The 20,507-nt window shown below is 42.0% G+C and overlaps 1 protein-coding gene across 3 annotated transcripts in view; it reads right to left on the bottom strand.

Moving 5' to 3' along the window:
- The window catches only part of BEND5 (BEN domain containing 5), a 1,050,378-nt gene that overhangs the window by 452,921 nt on the left and 576,950 nt on the right, over window positions 1-20,507 (bottom strand). Inside the window, exon 1 of one of the 3 annotated variants that reach the window (XM_056844384.1) lies at window positions 5,589-5,817. The exons of the other annotated variants lie outside the window; for them this stretch is intronic. Coding sequence (XP_056700362.1) covers window positions 5,589-5,817 — 229 coding nt within the window. Of the gene's footprint in view, window positions 1-5,588; window positions 5,818-20,507 lie in introns of those variants that run through there. 3 annotated transcript variants of the gene reach the window in all.

Here is a 20,507-nt window from a genome sequence, read left to right as displayed (position 1 = left end):
TATGACCACGCCTCTGGCCACACTGGTGGGTCCTGGCCTTTAGATGCAATTAGGAAAAAAGAGGCTTTCAATAAAGCTTTCATAATAACATTTTAAATATTAAGCACATATTGATTTTCCCACCATACTTTCCAGATAAGCAAATGTTTAACAGAATAGCAAGTCTAATTTTCCTGCAATACTTAACAGATAGGCAAATGTTTAATAGAGCAGCATGTCCGCCTGAGAACACTGTATGGGTTTATGGATCAGTTTTACAGATGTCCACAAAACTGTTATGAACTTCCCTGTCTATACAAAGCAGTCGGCCCAGAAAAAAGCAGAAACTGCACCAAAGCCTCAGCGGAAAACTTTGAAAGTTTCATTGAGAACTGAGCTCTCTAACCAGCATCTAGCTGGAACTACGTGTAGCTGTGCAGATATTATTATCCACCCTTTGTGTGACCCATTTTTCTGAACAAATAATATATTTTATATTGTCAAAGGCGTTCATGGTCAGAGTTCATCGGTTCTTGTAGGTTATCCGGGCTGTGTGACCGTGGTCCTGGTATTTTCTTTCCTGACGTTTCGCCAGCAGCTGTGGCAGGCATCTTCAGAGGAGTAACACTGAAGGACAGTGTCTCTCAGTGTCAAGCGTGTAGGAAGAGAAATATATAGTCAGAAGGGGGTTGGGTTTGAGCTGAGGCATTGTCCTGCAAAGTATTAAAGGTAATGTGTTAATCATTGTCCTTTAAGTATCAAGATAATGTGCCAATGAGTGTGTGGTAAGTTAATGTGGAACCATTGTATCCTGAAGTGATCTGTTAACATGTGGAATCCAAAGCTAACCCGCATGGCTATTGTAGACTGTAGTCTTTGTTAGTCCGGAGGTTTTCAGGACAGGAAGCCAAGCCTTATTCATTCTTAAACTCTCTTCTTTTCTGTTAAAGAACCCTTCTAACCCTTCTGACTATATATTTCTCTTCCTACACACTTGACACTGAGAGACACTGTCCTTCAGTGTTACTCCTCTGAAGATGCCTGCCATAGCTGCTGGCGAAATGTCAGGAAAGAAAATACCAGGACCACAGTCACACAGCCCGGATAACCTACAAGAACCAACGAATATATTTTATGTTAGTTAACACAAATCTTTCTGTTTAACTCCTATTTTTCTACTTTTCAGATAGCAAAAATTAAGGTGTAATGGGCTAAGGTAGCATAGGGAGAATCAGCTTGTGGTTTTCTCTTAAGCATTGGGTATATTTGCAGTTTTGCTTGTAAAAAGTAAGGCATTTAAACTTTTGAATTCCATGCATATTTCAAATATTTCATTCTACACACTAAGTAAATTAAAAATGATACATTTTCTGTTGTTAAAGCAGTAAAAATCATTTAGATTTGACAGGTCAGCAAGTATTGTATGTATTTCAAGTTTTCTCAAAGTTTCCCTTTTTTCCTGGGTGGCTTCAAAATTTCCATAAATGTTACATCTCTAAGCAATATTGATCATTTTCTCTACACCAACAGCTTGAAAGAAAAAAAAAGTGAATTTTTTTTCAATTTAAAGATCTCCTTGCATGATCACTTGGAAGTGATTCTTGATAGGTACATGCAAATAGCTTTTTACAAATATTTACTAGATGCAACAAAAAGCAAAATCTCCTAACCATCTATCTCCTGTCATGGGACATTTTGACAGTAAGGAATGTGTACACCCATTAAAAATATATATATTGGTGACTTCTTTCCCATGTCATATAATTTATCTTTTACATTACCATCTAGATTATAACTGATGAAGGTAAAACCCTGTGGATGAATTATTTGGAAAAATAAATATGTCGAAATCACTGGATGATACTGGGTATTTGTGAAATTTCTGCCCTTACCATGGAACAGATTTAACCATATACAATAGTATTAGTACATGGGTTGCTGTTCCGCTGAGAAAGGGCTAGCTTGCTAGCAGCCAGACCTTGCCTAAACTAATGCTGGAGTGTCAAGATGAGCCAGTATCATCTTTGGCCCATACCTGACTTTATTTATCCTCTGCCTAGGTCTAGAAAAGCCTGGCACATGACAACAGATATTATAAATTTAGAAAACGTTTCTCAATATGTAATAATTTGGTGGAGATAAATGACAGCCAGTGTGGTGTAGTGGTTAAAGTGTCAGATTAGAACCATGGAGACTTGGGTTCAAATCCTCACTTGGCCATGAAGCTTACTGGGTGACCTTGGGCTAGTCATGCTCTCTTGTGTGTGTGTAAAGTGCCGTCAAGTCACAGCCGACTTATGGCAACCCCTTTTTTGGGTTTTCATGGCAAGAGACTAAGAAGTGGTTTGCCAGTGCCTTCCTCTGCACAGCAACCCTGGTATTCCTTGGTGGTCTCCCATCCAAATACTAACCAGGGCTGACCCTGCTTAGCTTCTGAGATCTGACGAGATCAGGCTAGCCTGGGCTATCCAGGTCAGGGCCATGCTCTCTTAACATATGTTAATAGTTCTATGTCATAGGCCTACTGTAAGTATAAAACAGAGGTAGGGAGAATCTTTACTTTAATGATATTGTTCATATGGCCAATTCGGCCCTGAACAATGAGGTAGGGAGAATCAAGAATGCCCCCTTAACTCTTCAAAGGAAAGGTTGGATAAAAAATAATAGATAATATAAGGGGAAATATTAGTTTATCATCCAATTATACACTATATTTCATGTATAAGCATCTGTTAAATAAAAGTGTACATCTGGTTTGATCCACCATCGTTACCCTCTCCTAAAAAATATGTTCTTTTGTACATGCTGAGAGACTCAAATCTCAGTCTGAAGGGGATTTTATACTGGAGGAAGGTGTTCTTATTCACTATAGATTGTTGTTTACTTATTACAGTAAAATTATTGTCTAAAACTACAATAAAACAAATTTATACAGAGATTTATCCACCCCTCACTTTACACATGAATGTGAAAACATACGGCTACAACCATCTTATCTAGGTCTTGTCTATGCCTCACAGAGTTATTCATAGTACCTGCCAATGCTCGCAGAATTATTTGGGTATCTGAATTAATTTAGAATTATATTATTCACAAACAGCACAATCCTAAACGGGGGGGGGGGGTGAAAGGAGCCAGCGTGATCTCAGTGCCAGAGTTAGTGCCACTTATGCTGGCTAAAGTGGCACTCAAACTGGAGCGGGGGCATACATGCTGGATTTTGGGAGCCACGCAGCAGCGTAAGCCACGGTCACTGGCACAGCCTCCCTAGCATATTTTCCCAGCGCAGGGGCTCGCACTGGCATCAAAAGGTATTCCCAGGGACGGAGCTGATATTAGTCAGCTCGCTGAGACCTTTTGGCCTGGGAACACCCCTTTTGGCAGGTGCCAAGTTACTCCTGCAAAAAGGCAGGCATTAGCCCAGTGGAATTCTATGGAGAATTCAACAGGGTTTCCTTCAAAATTGTATTTTTGGCTTGCTGCACCCGGCATCAAGCTGCTCAAGAGGCAGCACGGCCGCGGTCTCCCCAGCAGAACTACTACCCCAGTTAGGATTGGGCCTATTAAGAAATCTCTATGTTTCATATAGCACTATAATGACATCAACTACTTTTTAAATATTTTCAAATGGAGGATGCTATTGACCCTTCTTCTTGATGTCAGGACCACCCATCTAATCATGCATTTAGTACATACTGCACAACAGGCAGAGGAGACCTTAGCATCATGATTACCTGAAATTAATTTCCCCTTCCTTTTCCACATCTCACCTGATGAAGAGTTCTGGAGAACGTGACAACTTACACACTGTTTTGTGATATTTTTATTTGTTCTAATAAAAGTTATCACATAGTTTTTATTTTTGAATAATTTTCTAAAAACTCATACAATCCCCAAAGAAAATATTAGTATGAAAACAAAAGTGAAGCACCGTATGAATTTCTCTGCTTTAAGTCACATAGGAGTTTGTGATCTTTAAAACCACAATCTCCACCCTACTTCCAAAACTATAATTGTTTAAAAAGAGGGCCTTGCTGTGACATGAATATTACTCTGCTTTGTTCACTAGATTTTAATCCTGACAAACTGAATTACTTGACCCTAATTCCAAAAATTGAATATGTGATTAAATAAGAACTTATGAATGTGAAAAACTAAATTTGAATCATTATCCATAAAAATTCACAAACGTACTTGTAAAGCATCCACCTGAAGCTTCCATGTGAGCAGCAGACATTGTTGAACATCAACTGAGCATGTGCATCACAGCCCACAAAATTGCAACTGGATGCCACTATTTTTATTTACCCCTGTATGCACACTCTTAACACAGGGGTCCCCAATGTGGTGCCCAAGAGCACCACGGCACTCCCCTTTTCTGGAGCCCACCAAATATATTTAGTAAATTGGTGGGGTATATGGGGCTCTTGCCCAGCAGGGCTTCTGATTGGCTGTGCTGATTAAAATAATATTGGTTCAGTGGCAAATGTGTTGTTAATGGGATATGACCCTGTGAAAGTAATCCTTTCACTATCATAACAATACTGTATCCTTGAATAGTTTAACTATTTGCATAAGTGCATCACCTGAGTAAAAGTGATCTTTATTCCTGATATTCTGAGGGAAAGCCCAAATTCTCATTCTACCATCTTTCGATTGCAAAGATTTCAGCAGTCAGAGCTTCATCATACATCTGGTCATTCAAGTTTATGACCTGCAGAATGCAGTAACGTTTTGATACTTGTAAGAAAAATAATGGGCTGAACAGGTGGCAGAATGGACGATGGGTGAGATCAGAAATAGGAAAAGTGAAGCTCTGATCACTGCTACATTGGGGAGTACCAGCCACCACAGTTTCCCCCAAGCTTCTTATATGCTCTGGTGGTTTCTATAGTGGAGGCATGATAGAGGTAGGTAAGATTCTGTCTGGATTGGATACTGAAGTCTCCCAGTAAAACTTAACAACAATACTGACAGGCCACACAGCACAAAATTAACATATAGAAGATGCACAGTGAGTCCACTGTGGCAGTTTCCCCATGGCCAACCCCAAACTGGAATACCTGAAAACTCCCAAGGGTAATTCAAGACCCTCCCAACTATTACACGCACCGCTGCTTGTCGCAAGGACTATTCCCCCACCGCCTGCAAATTCTTCCACGTTTCTCGGTTCTGCTGACCATTTTAGCTGTCTGCCCACTCCTACTAGCGGAGGTTTCCCGACTCCCCATTTCTTTAAACTCAAATAACCATTTCTTTCCGAATCCATTCCCCCCCCCCCCTGCGCGCATTCATTCAAGCGCACCAGGCGCTTAGGGGGAAATGCAGGAAAATGCCTGCTTGTCTTAGGATTGTCCTGTTATGAACGTGCATCCCTGAGACACCGAATAGGCCCCTGCAGAGTCAGCCTCTGGTTCCCTCCGGAGGGGCGAAACCCCTCCTTCCTCCCACGGAAGACGTCAAGGCCTGGCCAAACCGCCGGCATCGGGGCCTCATCCCCACCCCCATTTTCCTAGAGCGCGGAGCAGAGAGGTTTCAAACGGTCTGGCCTCCTCCCCCCCCATTGTCTTCCCCGCTCCCCGCCCTCCGCCCCCCCCCCCCGGGCTCACCTGCCAGCGCTAAGATCTGGGCCTTGTGCAGCAACGGCCGCTCTCCCCACTCGCCGGGGCTGCCGCCGCCGTCGCCGCCGTCCTCAGGGTCGTGGGCCGGGCTGCGGTAGACCGTGTAGACCTTCTGGTTGTCGAAGTCGAGCCGGGATTTGGGGCTGAAATTCTGCACGCACGACGCCGGCAGCGCATAGCACACGTTGTCCTCCAGGAACCGCACGAAGGCATACATGATTGGGGAGGGAGGGAGGGGGGGTGCAGCGAAAGGGAAGGCCAAAAAACGAGAGAGGCCAGGCAGGCCGCCCAGCTGGCGGGATGAGGGAGGGAGGGAGGGGGTCGGCGCGGCTCGGTTCCCTCGACCCCAGCGCTTCTGTTATTGTTCCTGAAAACCTGGCTCGGCGCTCGGCTGAGCTGGCCTGAGCGGCACAGGCTTCTCTTACCAAGGTAGCTGGGAGTTGGGCTCCAGGCAGGCAGGGTGAGTCGAGCGCTGAGCGAAGCGAGCGCCCAGTCCGGCGCGCGTCTCCGGGAGAGAATCGCTTGAGCCGAGCCAGCATGCCGCTTGGCTCGGCGAGAGAGGTGAGAGGAGCCCCCCCCCCCGTTTGAAGGGCTGAGAAAAAGTCCGGAGGTTCGTCAAGAATTTCTTGTAAACACATTAAAACGGGGGGGGGGGGGAACAGCCTACATAGAAGAAACGGATATGTCCATGGAGCGGACCTCCATAACCACACAGTGCCGGTTTATCACAAAAGCAACCCAAGCGCCTTCTTAGGGTGCCACCATCCCGGAGGGTGGTAACACGCTGTCCGGGCCTCATCTTGCTGTCAGGGGATGGCAGTGTGGGAAGAAGGCACAGGTACAGCTTGCATGTTTCATCACATCTCAGAGCCATGCCACTGCTGCCCGGGTCCAGTGTCCAAGAAGTGTGGCCCAAGTCCACTCAGACCCAAGCCTTTGCTTCCCAGGTCCATCATCCAAGGTAAGTTCCAAAGGTACGGGGAGCAAACTGGGCTTGCCTTGGAGCCAACTGAGCAGGAGCAAGGGAGGATGCAGTGGGAGCCTCCAAGAACTGCACAGCTGCTACCCAGGTCCACTGCACTAGGCAAGCTCCAGAAGTGCTACAGCCAGTGCCTGTGCAAGTCACCTTGGAACTGATTGAGGACAGTATGGGAGGAGCAACCCAGTGCCTGCAGGACCTGCACCTCTGCTGGGTTTTTTTTTTCTTTCTCTGCTTTTTATTTTCCTTTCTCATCCCAGGCAAGCTTCAGAGGGGATGGCAACCAGGGCTTCTAGAGCCTGCTTAGAAGCCAATCAGAGGAACATGGAAGGAGACAAGAAGGAGCTGCTGCTGCCTAGGTCCACCACCAGGAGCTCACCTTCGAGTCAGCCAGTGGCAGCACAGGAGGGGGCAATGGGCATCTCCCAGACCTGCAACTCTGCCACCTGGGTGTACTGTCCAAGGCAAGGTCCAGAGGCACTGGCAGCCAGCATTGCTGAAGCTTGCTTTGGAACTCAATAGAGGTAGTATGGGAGGAGGCAACAGGTGCCTCCTAGGTGTGCACTGCTGCCACCCAGAGTCATCATCTGGAAGACACCTTGAAGACAGGTGATGCCACACAGAGGAAGGTGACAAAATACCTTGGGGTCAGCAAAATATTATGACTTTGCAGGCTCTTGTACCTTTAAATATATTTGACAGAAACACAGTAAATGCAGCTCTAATTACAAATGAGTTCTCAAAATGGAGAACAATATTCAGAAAATGAAACCAAGTCAAAGACATTAACAGCAGGGAGAATAATAGAGACCAAACACTATCACTCTTGGAGTAAAACACCTGCTTAAAGGGAACAATCCATCTAAACAGACCAAGCTCTCAAATCTGGAAAAAGAGTAAACAATTCCATAAACATGAAGTGGCAGCAAAGTACAATCTAGCTTCTTGAGAAGATGGTACCTGCAGCAGAGGTCATTACCATACCTTAGTGACCAGAGAGAGATAAACTGAGGTTGGCACTACTCCTCCAGGTATCCATGACCTGGTACTTTGGATAGGGATTTTATTTAAGTAATAGCACCTTAGAACTGACTTTAGAAGCTAAAATGACTAAACTAAGGCTATCGTATTTTGGTCACATCATGAGACGACAAGATTCACTGGAAAAGACAGTCATGCTAGGAAAAGTTGAGGGCAGCAGGAAAAGAGGAAGACTCAACAAGAGATGGATTGACTCAATAAAGGAAGCCACAGCCTTTAATTTGCAAGATCTGAGCAAGGCTGTCAAAGATAGGACATTTTGGAGGACTTTCATTGATAGGGTCGCCATGAGTCGGAAGCGACTTGACAACACTTAACGCACACACACAATAGCACCTTAAAATTAACCCAGAAACAAATTGCTGGCCATTGAAGTTCCTGCAATATTGGTGTTACCTGCTCCTGATAGCTAACTGCCATCACTTTGGCTACGCCACTCTGGGCCAAATGAAATTTTCAGACTTCTTTAATGGGCAGCTCCACAAATCATGCATTATAACAAAGCAAAGGAAGGCTGCACTTGTCAAGGCCAATCTAGAGATGGGAACTCCCCCCTCCCCCCCAAAAAAAAATCCCTCAGAAAAAACAAAATCCTATTGTTTTTCCTATAGAAATACTGGGAGGGGGGGATTCCTATGAAGATTTTTTTTCTTTTAGAATGAATGAAATGCTTTTTAAGACAAGCTTTTACTTATTCAGAATATATAATAAGATTTTAATATAAAATGTATAGGATTAGATCATTCTTCTATATACTATAGATATATACAGCATATTTCCAAACATATATACAACTAATTTTTAAATTGTTAGAGAAGTAAATGAGTTTAGGCTTGATAATAAACTAGGTAATGCATATATTCCAGTTTTTCCCAAAACGTTTTTTTTTCTTAAAACAAACCACACTTTTTATAGCAGCAAAATTTACAGAAATTTTACTTTTCTAGGCCAAACTGTATTAGTGAATAAAGCTCCCACCAGATATTTGAATTTGATTTGACAGTCTAATTTATTATGTATTTATTTATTTATTGCTATTTATAGTCCACGTTGCTCACAGAGGCTCAAGGAAGATTGCACGCAATGAGTCAGTAAAATCGACAAAGTGGGACATTAAATAAACAGTGCATTAGGATTGCAGAAGTCTGGAACCACCAGAAAAGAACTGAAGCAAAGCATAAATGTTAACATGACACATTAAGCAGTACAACATTACATCATAGGATCCTACTTACTGTAAACTATTTACAGCACTATAGAACACAGTCCCTAATAATTTATCCAACTTTGTGAACCATTTTGTATGGTGCAACCTCGTCACCTGTTCATAAAAGCCCTCTTGAATAATTCAGTTTTGCATAGTTTGCGGAAAGCCAGGAGAGTGGGTGCTTTCCTTATCTCACGCAGGCCATTCCGTAAGGTAAGAGCCACAAGGGAGAAAGCACATGTATGGGCAGTTACTGATTTTGTCCATTTGCAGGTTGGCACCTGCAGAAGACCCTGCTGACATGAGTGAAGCTGTTGTGGTCAAACATAGGGGGCAGTTCCACAGATAAGGGGGACCAAGGCCATGAAGGCTTTGTATGTGATAGCCGATAGCTTAAATTGAGCCCAGTAACAAATGGGCAGCCGACAGAGTGTCTGCAGAATGGGAGTAATATGCATGCTCCATCCTGATAATAGCCAAGCTGTGGCATGCTGGACCAGCTGGAGTTAACACATTGATTTTGAGGGGAATCCAAACAGTGCATTACTGTAGTCTAGTATCAATGTTACTGTGGCATGGATCTAGGTGGCTGGATCAGCTGTACCAAGGTAAGGCTAAGCTGACTTAGTAGAAAGTATTATTTGCAGCTGCATTAACTTGCTTCTCCAGCATTAAAGTTGGATCCAGAATAACCCCAAGGCTTTTAACTGAGTCAGCAAGGGTCAGCTGAGTTACATCAAAAGTCCTTCAAGACCTCTACCTACCCAACCAACATTACCGTTGTCTTTTCAGGGTTTAGTTTCATTTTCTTCACTTTTAGCCAATTAACCAGGGCCTCTATTGCATCAACAGGTAATTTGAATAAATAAATAATCAGGTTATCATCAGCATATTGATGACAACCAACCCCAAAACTATGAATGATTTGCCCTAAGGGCCTACATAGAGATTGAAAAACATCCCAACAAGACAGGTCCCACACTGATGACAAGAGGTTTCCAATAGCAACCCTTTGATTCCAATCCATGACGAACCATTTGAACCAGTTCATTGCACCCCCCTGATATCTACTTCTGCTTCCAAGTGCCTCAACAAGATGGCATGATCTACTGTATCAAAGGCTGCAGATAAATCCAAGCGACAGAGGAATGGTCTTCATGTACACTCAGATGAAGGTCATCAACTAAAGCTAGTAGAACAATCTCTATCCCATAGCCTAGCCTGAAGCCAGATTGAAAAGGGTCTAGAGTAGATGAGTTATCGAAGACCTGGAGTTGGTCCACTACTGCACTCACAATCACTTTGCCCAGAAACGGTAGATTAGAGACTGGGTGATAAATGGCCACATCATTTCTCTGTAGGAATGGTTTTTCAAGTAGCAGATGGATAACCACCTCTTTGAGTGGCCAAAAGAAGGTGCCCTAAGTTAGTAACTGATTTATAATAGAAACTAAGGGTTTGATGGTATGGTCCTTTGTGATTGTAGCAGCCAAGATGGGCAAGGATCCAGAGTACAAATAGTGGCCTTCATGGATCCCAGTATCTTGTCAACATCCATCATGGAAACTGGGTAAAAAATAATCCATAAATAGAACAGGTGTATTAAGACTTTATTTTGAGATACCTATGTTACAAATGACATCCAGATCAGACTATATTCTTAATGATTTTTCACAAAAAAACTTGGCAAAAGTATCACAGCGAATGGTCTGCTCCTGGGACAATAAAGGCTCATATTTAAATATCAACAGATGCTGAACTATCTTGAACAATTGAGATGCATGTGAAGTAGCTGATGCTAAAACAGTAGAGAAGTAAACTTTCTTTGCTACTGTCACTGCTGCTTCATAGGTCTTACAATGAGCTCTACTGCACAATCTGTCAGATACAGTATGATTTCTCTGTCAATGCCATTATGTAGATTTTAACTTGGAAACTGCTTGATTTTTTAAATTACAGATGAAGTATACACATATATTTAATAAATACAACAGTGGGTTATGTCTTCCTAACAAGCCGTTTTGTGTTTAAACCCTGGAAGACCACAATATGTGTACCTGTATTTTTTTTCCTACCTTGGCTTAGAGCAGCTTGGGAGAGCCATTTTCAGCCAAGGTAACTGTAGGGCAGGGGTCCCCAACATGGTATCCATGGGTGTCATAGCACCTGCTGACACCATTGCTGGCATGCACCAAGTGTTTTTAAAAAGTGGGCGTGGCCATGTGAGGCTTTTGCCCAGCAAGGCTTCTAATTGGCCACTGGAGATTTGATTGGTCGTGCAGATTTTTTAAAATGTTGCTTTGGCAGCAGCTGCCACCATAGCACAAGGGTCTTCACTGGGTGACTGAAGGTACACCATGGAAGCCATTTTGTGACTGGCTCCACCTCTTACAGCTGCCATAAGAACATGAGACCATAAAAAGGGACCTGCTGGATCAGCCCAGTGGTCCATTTAGTCCAGCATCCTGTCTCACACAGTGGCCAACCAGTTCTTCTGGAGGTCCGACAACAGGGCATAGAGGCTGAGGCCTTCCCTGATGTTGCCTCCTGGCACCAGTATTCAGAGGTTTACTGTCTCTGAACAAGGGAGGTTCCTTTAAGCCACTGTGGCTAGCAGCCACTGATTTTAGACCTATCCTCCATGAATCTGTCTAATCACTTTTTAAAGCTGTCTATACCTGTGGCCATCAATACCATCCTTTGGCAGTGAATTCCGCATTTTAATCACTCACAATGCAAAGAAGTATTTCCTTTTGTCCGTCCTGAATCTACCCATAAGCTTCATTGGATGCCCTTGAGTTCTAGTATTTTGTTCATTTAAGAACAAATTAAATAGTACCAGCCCAAATGTCAATCCATGTGGGATCCCACTGCTTACTTCCCTCCATTGTGCGAACTGTCCATTTATTCCTACTCTTTGCTTCCTGTCATTTAACCAGTTTTGAATCCACAGGAGAACCCGTCTTCTTATCCCATGATTGCTAAGTTTACTCAGGAGTCTTTGGTGAGGTACCTTGTCAAAAGCCTTTTGAAAGTCCAATTCCTGTAATTTCCTGGTTCCCCTCTAGATCCTTTTTTAAAAATCGGTGTAACATTTGCTACTTTCCAGTCTTCTGGTACAGTGCCTGAATCTAGTGCTGGTTATGTACACGGGTTAGTAGATCAGCTATCTCACATTTGAGTTCCCTAACAACTCTTGACTATATGCCATCAGGACCTGAAGACTTATCAGTTTTTAGTTTCCCAATAGACCTAGAGCTTCATTTTGTGGCTGTGTCTACCACTCTGTGTCAGAATTCTAAAGGTGTTTGCGAGCTCAAAAAGGTTGGGAACCTCTTGTGCCAGGGGAGGAGCTGACCCTCTCTTCCCTAGCCCCGAAGCCACAATCCATATTGCCTCCCCTCCAGGTGGCTGCTTTTTAAGGCTGAATTTCCACTGGGAGTACCAGTAATGGAACTCCAGTGTTATGTGTAGTTTGGCCCTTAGGCCTTCAACTTTTAAGTCCTGGCTTTAAAAGGGGGGGAGGACTTTATGACAAACTTTATAACAAACTAGATGTGACTCTTGGAGGCTCCCAAGAGCGAAATAGTTTGGACTGTGACCTTAACATGGGGGAGAGGATTTTAAGTCTCTTTCCCAAAAGTCATTTTCTTTATTTCAGTACTCCAGCTGCTATTTGCTCAGAGGAGCAAACATAGAAAATGGAGCCTATATAGGAGGGCTAGAGGCAGGAACATGGGGGGTGCAATGTCAACTATACTGCTACAGTACTTCTGGAGGAACTCCAAAAGTGATACAGAGTAGCTCTAGTAATTGCTGGAAACTCTATGGTAAAACCATAGAAATTTTGGCAATTCCTAGAGCTAACCTAAGTCACTTATAGCTTTTCTCCCAGAAAAGACATAGAAGTGCATATGACATTGTGGATTTTTAAAAATTTAGGTCTGGCAACCCTAACCCTAAATGTTTCCCCTACAGGACAAATAGTAGGAGAATATTCAGGAAAACAGCATGCTTGGGGGGGGGGAGAGTAAAGTTAAATTGCCTGTTCTGTAGCCCTCAATGAAATCTTTTTATGCTTTACTAAAAAGCAAGAGGTCTGTTTATGGATTTAACAAAGTTATATATAGTTCCACCCTTATACTTTCCCACAGGAAATGTAGCTGTCTCCAAATGTATGCAATTATTGGATCCTGAATGAAAACTTTAGGAAATGAAGAATAGTTTAATTCCAAGCAGAAGATCAAATGAATCCATGCAAAATTAGGGTTGACAGGTACCTTACCTCCTCCAGCGGGAGGCTCTTCTTGTTAAGTGTAAGTGTGCCACGTGTGTCACTTCCGGTTTAGAACCGGAAGTGCCGCATCACAAAGGGCCTTTACCTCTTAGTTTGAGTGGTAAAGTGGCCCTTTACCACTCAAACTAAGAGGTAAAAGGCCCCTCGTGAGGCAGAACAGCCGGTTCTAAACCGGAAGTGACGTGTGTGGTATGCATGCGCGCATGCACGTCTGCCCACCAACCCTCAGGTGGTTGGCAGGCAGAGGGGGAAATTGCCAGGGGTTTGCCTGCCCCCAGCAGGCACCTGGCAACCCTAATGCAAAATCCATGCAAAATCCAATATGTCAATGCATTTCAATGGCTTCTAGGCCTCAGGCACAATGTTTAAGAAGGCATTCCCAAAATCTGGAATCCTGCCAACCAATATGGTTTAAATAGCTCCCAGTGTATCCTAAAGACCACCATATAGCCATTGTGTAGGATTACTGAACATCTTAATGCATTCTTACAACGACCTGGAAGTAAACAATATTCCATATCAATGTGCTCCACACATGTTACAGGTCTCCACATATTTAATTTCTATAGAACCTGACAAAACAGAAACTCTGGAGTGTCCAAGTACTAATGTGTATCAGACCATAATGATGAACACAGAATTGTGAAAAATGTTACACTTAGAAAAGAGTAAATTGTAATTGCAGAAGTTACAGATTTTGTGGATGCTCTCTAAATTCCAACTCTTTCAGCTGAAATTATATGGGCAGATTCTTTCATCTGTACAGTCAAGGACCACAAACTGTTCCTGTCTTGACATCAATAAGAGTTTTGCTATTGACATCAATAAGAGTTGAATTCACCCATAAAGCTGTTCTAAAGGGAAAAGATAAACTCTTATTGTACAGGTTTTATATGTTCCTTATACCTAAACATACATAATGCAAAATATTAAGCATGACAAGAATGCCTCATTTAAATACTATTTTAAAATTGCAAACTATTGTCTATCCTGTTAATTCAAAGAAAGAAAATAAGTGAATGAACTAGGCCTATTGTTAAAAGGTATTTTTTGAGATGTTAACAAGCCAAGTGATGCACAAGAGTGGGTGGTACGATATTATTGTTATTTATTTATATAGCATCACCATTATTGTGATCCCACTGTGATAATGAAGTAAATCTATGTTCTTACATGAATTGCAGAATGTAACACAACTTCCTTTATTGCAACTAAAATTCAGACTAACAAAGAACTTAACACAAGAAAAGAACACAGTCCAGGGGGTAGAGTTTTCCACCATCCCATAATCAGGTTCCAGTTAACTTTTTACTATCTATTTTACTATAACCTTTATCCCTATTTAGTATAATAACAAAACAAAACAAATATGACAGTCCCTTGCCTCCAAGTAGCATGAAATCTAAAATTTGAAACAACAAAGGTAGGGAAGATGGAACGCAATTAGCTTCAACGAGGGAATGAGGACTTCATGGAAAAGGTGGGATCTGAAGAGGGACCAGAGTGTTTGAGGAAGAGAGGCAGCATGATTTGAATAAGATTCAGAATCCCCTTTTTAGAAAGGATCTGCTTATTAGGAACATCACCATGCCTTATCTGTCAGACATTACGAACCATCACTATCGTAGGGCTTTTATGCTCCTTTGATATAATGCTCTTCCCTCTAAGTTTCTTGATGGGATATATAATAAGTGGCCAATGGATGCATGGAAATGTATATGCAATCAGGACGCATTAGAAACTACTGAACACATTCTTTTTGAGTGGAAATTATACAATTTTTTACGCATAGGCCCTCTGATTCCACTGCTAGTGGATTTCCCCAGACCTCTCAGAAAACATCACTTAGCAATCTTTTTGTCAGATACAATACCAAACTTATCTGTTAGTATGGCCAGATTTGCCTGTCTGGCAACCAAAATAAGACAAAATGTGCTTAGGCTTTGGAATAAGCAATCTGTGATCAGAATCTGTATTGTTTGTATACGTTCCTAATTTCCATTACATTTTTTAAAATATTGTTATTCCATATCTATTGATGTATGTATTCAATTTTTAATTTTGTAGGATACTTGATGGTCTATGACTCCGAATAAAGTATGTATGTATGTATGTATGAAGAGGGATTTGAAGGAAGAGATTGAGGCAGTGTGAGGAAGTTCCAAGGATCAGGGGCATGAAGAGAGAAAAGGTAGTTTAAAGAATAGTTAAGGGTGGTAGAGCTGGAACATCAAAACTCACAGACAGAATAGGTAGGGAGAAGGCCGCGGAGGGCTTTCAGAGTAAGGACAAGAAGCTTTCATTGTATCTGGAAACAGCAAGAAGGTAGTATAGGAATTTGTGGAAGAATATCTGAGATATTCTGCTGGCAAAGTTCAGGGTAGAGGTGTAAAGCCTGTGTTATAATGTTAATATCGAATCAATATAACACAGTGGGAGGTTGATAGTTCAAAGCAGCAGTTTATTGAGCTCAATATACATACCGGATAAAACTGCCCTAATGCGCAGGACAGTCTTCATACAGAACAAAGGATTGCTACCCCAGTTATAACTTCTGGTTAGGGATGTTCCAATTACGTCGACTTACTAAACATTGGTTGTCTGCCTTTCTTTAATTAACATAGTATATAGAGATTGGTAGAAGCTGTCTCTAAGCAAGCACTTGGTCTTGTGATTCACATTCCTAACAGTGAAGGTAAGACACTGTTTTTCTCTACAGGGGAAAGCCTGTACCAGGCAATGTGTTCTGCTGGCCTCTTATAGTTATGGATGCCAACGTTCCCAAAGTTTCCATGTGTGGGTAGAATATATCTGCCTGATGCTATGCTCTATTCTTGAGCATAGCACCTCATGAACCTATGAATGTTTATACATATGAAAGAATATATGTTTTCCTATAAATGAAGTTTATAGGCACTTCAGAGGTTAGAGAGCAAACTGTGGCAACAGAATAACAGAAAGGAAAAGGCTGCTGTAATGAAAGCGGGAAATGGCTAGAGCATGAACCAGAGCTTTTACTAAGGGGGCAAAGAGGGAGAGCTCTATTTGTGTATGGAGTACCATGATTCAGCAACAGGCAGAACATAAGAAAGCAGAGAGATTTTTTGTTTGGGGTTTTTGTTTTGTTTTTTGTTTTGGAGATTCAGACAGCGCATAAGGTAAATAAGGCTGCCCTTTATGGTTATGGTGTCATACATAAAGCTTCATTTCTCCAAAAGGAATGTTTGTTCAACTAAATAAACTCAACTTGGAAAGCACCTATCTGCAACAAGAACATTTATTTTCTTCAGGGAGGTAATGTTTTTCACATTGTTAAATGAAATAATTAAACATTAGCTCTATTCAAAGCCAGTTACAAGAACTTAAGGGCCAAAGGTGAAAATGACCATTCATTACCTGCCTTGCAAATAGATGCTGTAGAGGCTGCTGTTACTGTTATAAAACATAACAGAACAAACTTAAGGGCAGCTTGTGTGCTGAGAAATGTAAGATACCAATTGCTATGGATATTGTGATCTCAACCTGCTGGTCTTTTTAGTATTGTAGAGTCTAAAGGTGATCTGATCTCAGTTTCTTACATTCTAGCAAAGCTCACAGCCATTTAAGGCTGATAATCTATTTCATTTGTAACACCTTATATAAACATATATACGGTTATGTTCTAGTGTTTTCATCTTGGAATAAATGTCATTATCACAGCAGGGCAAATAGCACTTGGAAATGGTTTTGATTAATATGAAAACTCCAGTAGGGAGCTTGAAGGGAAGCTGTTTGGAACATGAATAGGCTACAGTAACACTGGGAGGCGGGAATGTCCCTAGAATTTGCACTTAGCCATTCAAAATAATAGCATTTAATAAAATTAGAACGATGTCTTCTCAAATACCAGCATTGCCATCCAACCAAGTGTTTGAAAGCATTATAAAAACTACATTACTATGACCACTTATGTGAAATCAAAGACCTCCATACAAATAAAGAAAATTGTAACAATCAAAGTCAGCATTGTGCAACAATATTATCAGATTTAAAGCTGCATGCTATTGCCAGCAATGCATCTGGAACTGGTACAAGGGGACATCTCAACCCCTTGCCTTGCTGTTTGGTCTTGACTCTCCATTTCCACAGCCTGGCACAGAAGCAGCTATTGGTGCTGCTCTACCTGGCTCTTTCCAGGCATATTCACTGTTTAACTCAGGTCCCCAGCCTTTTACAGCCTGTAGCCACCTTTGGAATTCTGACACAAGGTGTTGGGCGCAATCACAAAATGGTTGCCATGGGAGGCAAAGCCAACCACAAAAGCTAACCACAAAATGTCAAGGAGTTAGGTTATGCGTAACTTGGACAGAAGGTCTTCAACACTTCAAGCAGAAGCTCTGCTTAATGGGATGTCTTTTAAAATTAAGAATATTTTCTTGCATAAGCATAAAATAAGTTTAAATCTATTGAGCTAGCTAAGAAGCCCTCATCTGGCAGTATCTCTCTTCATTTTGCAGGCATCTAATGCATGTTAGGCAAAAAGAAAAATGCTTCTTCTCCTGGCTGTCCCTTTACATGAGTCCAGCCTTCTCTGATGAGTCCAGCCATTTTGAACTTGCCCTATTACTTGTAACAATGACAGTTGGTGCTGAAGGACTGTTGAGAACTTCCTGCACATCTGTACAGTAAGAGATAAATTCTGGCCAGATTTTGATAGGAACAAATTATTTTTGAAAAATGAACAAGATTTTATGTACTCATGTTGTTATCAATGTCCACCTCAATAACAAAGCATATATTAAAAGGAAGAAGCTCTGATGACTTTAATAGAAGTTACAGCTAGGTGCATTAAGCATTTTAGCTGTTTAGCCCAACAATGTTTAGTCAGGAGGGCATTCTTACAAAGGAATCAGAACCATAGCCTAATTAATCAGCTCAGGAGGATGCTTCTATAAGGGATAGTATTATAGCATATCATTTCTATTGTTCTTTGGTGAGTTTTAATCCCTCTGTGTGCGAGTGCGTGCGTGCATGCAGGTAGGAGCACAGGGGAAGGCACAAAGGTAGCTTCTGTGAAGGCCATAGGACAAAGATGCCCAGAGAGAGATCCTAGACTCAGATGCTTCAACCATTCAAGCAAAGACTGTCTGCTTCTCTCAAAGTTGTTCCTTTCCTCCTCTCAAATGCAGAACCTTCTACTCACACAGACCCCCACAACCTGCTTCCTCCCTTCAACTGTGAGTGTCTTCTCTTCCAGTCTTGATGGCATCTTGATCAGAGCAATTACAGCACATTGAAAGGAGATATCTGAAGCCATTAAGAAAGCATTATCATTCCTTCTGTCAGGTGGGACAGACTAAGTCACAGTGATGAGAGGCCAGGCTCCTTACATGAGAAAAAAAAGTCTAACAACTATTGAGCAAAAGATAAAATAAAAGGAGAGATTAATGCAATCCTCTTGTAGACAGGGAGGGGTCTACAATATTCTTAAGAGTGAGAATAACATTAAAGTCACCAGATTTCAGTTTCAAACTTGGTGTGTGGGTTCTGTCTATATCACTATTGAAGCCACATCTCTCCAGCTCTCAGGCAGGGTACTGCAACCTCCACCCCCACCCTGAATCTCTGATGATGCTCTCCTGGAACGTCTGGCATTAAGCCATCCCTTTAACAAAGGAATCCCACCTTCTTTAATGCACATCATACTACTTCCCATATATCTGGTAGAACTTTCTGGTGTCTTGGCTCCATAAGATCATACGCGAGTCATGGTGCTACACATGGATTAGTCACTGTTATTAATTAAAAGAAAAGTTCAGTAGATCCTTAATCTCTGACATTTATTTCAATATGAGCTTTGGTGAGTTACTGGTCACTTCTTCGGATATGTATGGAAATAAAACTGACCATATAGGTCAGGTTACAAGGGGGGAGAGGTTAAGGCAGAGTGTTAATTCTGTCATGAGTATTTTGTGTGGGTGGGTGTGCCATCAAGTCACAGCTGACTTAGGGCAACCCCGTAGGGTTTTCATGGGAACAGACATTCAAAGGTGGTTTGCCATAGCCTGCCTCTGCATGGGCTGAGAGAGTTCTGAGAGAAGGTCACCCAGCAGATTTCATGTGGAGGAGTGGAGAACTGAACCCAGTTCTCCAGTCTGCCGCTCTTAACCACTACACCACGCCGGCTTTCAAGTATAGATTCACTAATTGTCATTTTCTGAGTAAGGCAGGCTGAAAACTCGCTAGATCAAACTTGCTCTGCAATTTTTGTCCAGCTGGGAACACTATGTTAAACTACCATCAGAGCACTCTTGTTGTTGTTTTTAACATTATCTGTGAGGTGAGGATTGTCACCACAGGATGGGTTTGCCAGGTCCCTCTTCGCCACTGGCGGGAGGTTTTCGGAGCGGGGCCTGAGGAGGGAGGGGTTGGGGGAGGGGAGGGACTTCAATGCCATAGAGTCCACTTGCCAAAGCGGCCATTTTCTCCAGGGGAACTGATCTATATCGGCTGGAGATCAGTAGTAATAGCAGGAGATCTCCAGCTAGTATCTGGAGGTTGGCAATGCTACCATCATCAGCAACAGGACATTCAGTGTACGGAGGGGCTTAATCTGAGACAAAACTAACAGGAATGGTCCCTATAATGTTTTAAATGCGAGGGATCAGCCTGGAAATGTACGGTATGCAGGAACAATTCTTTTTCCTTTACCACTCAATAAACTACAAATAGCCTGCATATATCTGGGGTTTGGAAAAGGGCTTCTATGCCAAAGGGTGAGATTTATAGGCAGGACTGAATTCCAGCATCTCTGTTTTCAGAAATTAAACCTAGTTGCTGAGGCCTTAGCATTTAAAAAAATCCAAACCTGAAAGTTTTTTTTTAAATAGAAGTAGCATTTATTTTTTACCAACACAGCAGAGGAAATTTTGAGATTTCTTTTGAGCTATGCTAACATTAATGTGGTTAATGACAACCCATCAGACTCCTACAAGGAATAGCATGCTGCCTTTGGTGAGATATTATGCAAATACAGCTGTGCGAACTAATAGCTCAATATTTTGCATTTTCACATTTTGCAGCCTGTTATGCACATTTATAATTTCTGCTGTAAGTAGCAGCTCTTACCTATCAAACAAAACTTAGGATATGCTACCTGCTATTTCAATTCTCTACAAACATCAAAGCCAGACATTTTAATAAGCAATTTAATGTATACATTTTTATTCAGTTCAGTATTCTGATCATCTCCTAGCTGGAATATTCAGGAGGATGACTGAAGAGAAATATGCTACTCAGAATATCAATTGAAATAGTCTTGCAATGTGTTCTTTGGTAAGGATAGTGCAGTACTGGGATTACATTCCTCATATAATCAAATTTTTGGTATAACCATTCTTTCAC

This window comes from Euleptes europaea, chromosome 2 (genome assembly GCF_029931775.1).
Source record: "Euleptes europaea isolate rEulEur1 chromosome 2, rEulEur1.hap1, whole genome shotgun sequence".
Taxonomy (NCBI): domain Eukaryota; kingdom Metazoa; phylum Chordata; class Lepidosauria; order Squamata; family Sphaerodactylidae; genus Euleptes; species Euleptes europaea.
This window is presented reverse-complemented; position numbering and strand designations above follow the sequence as displayed.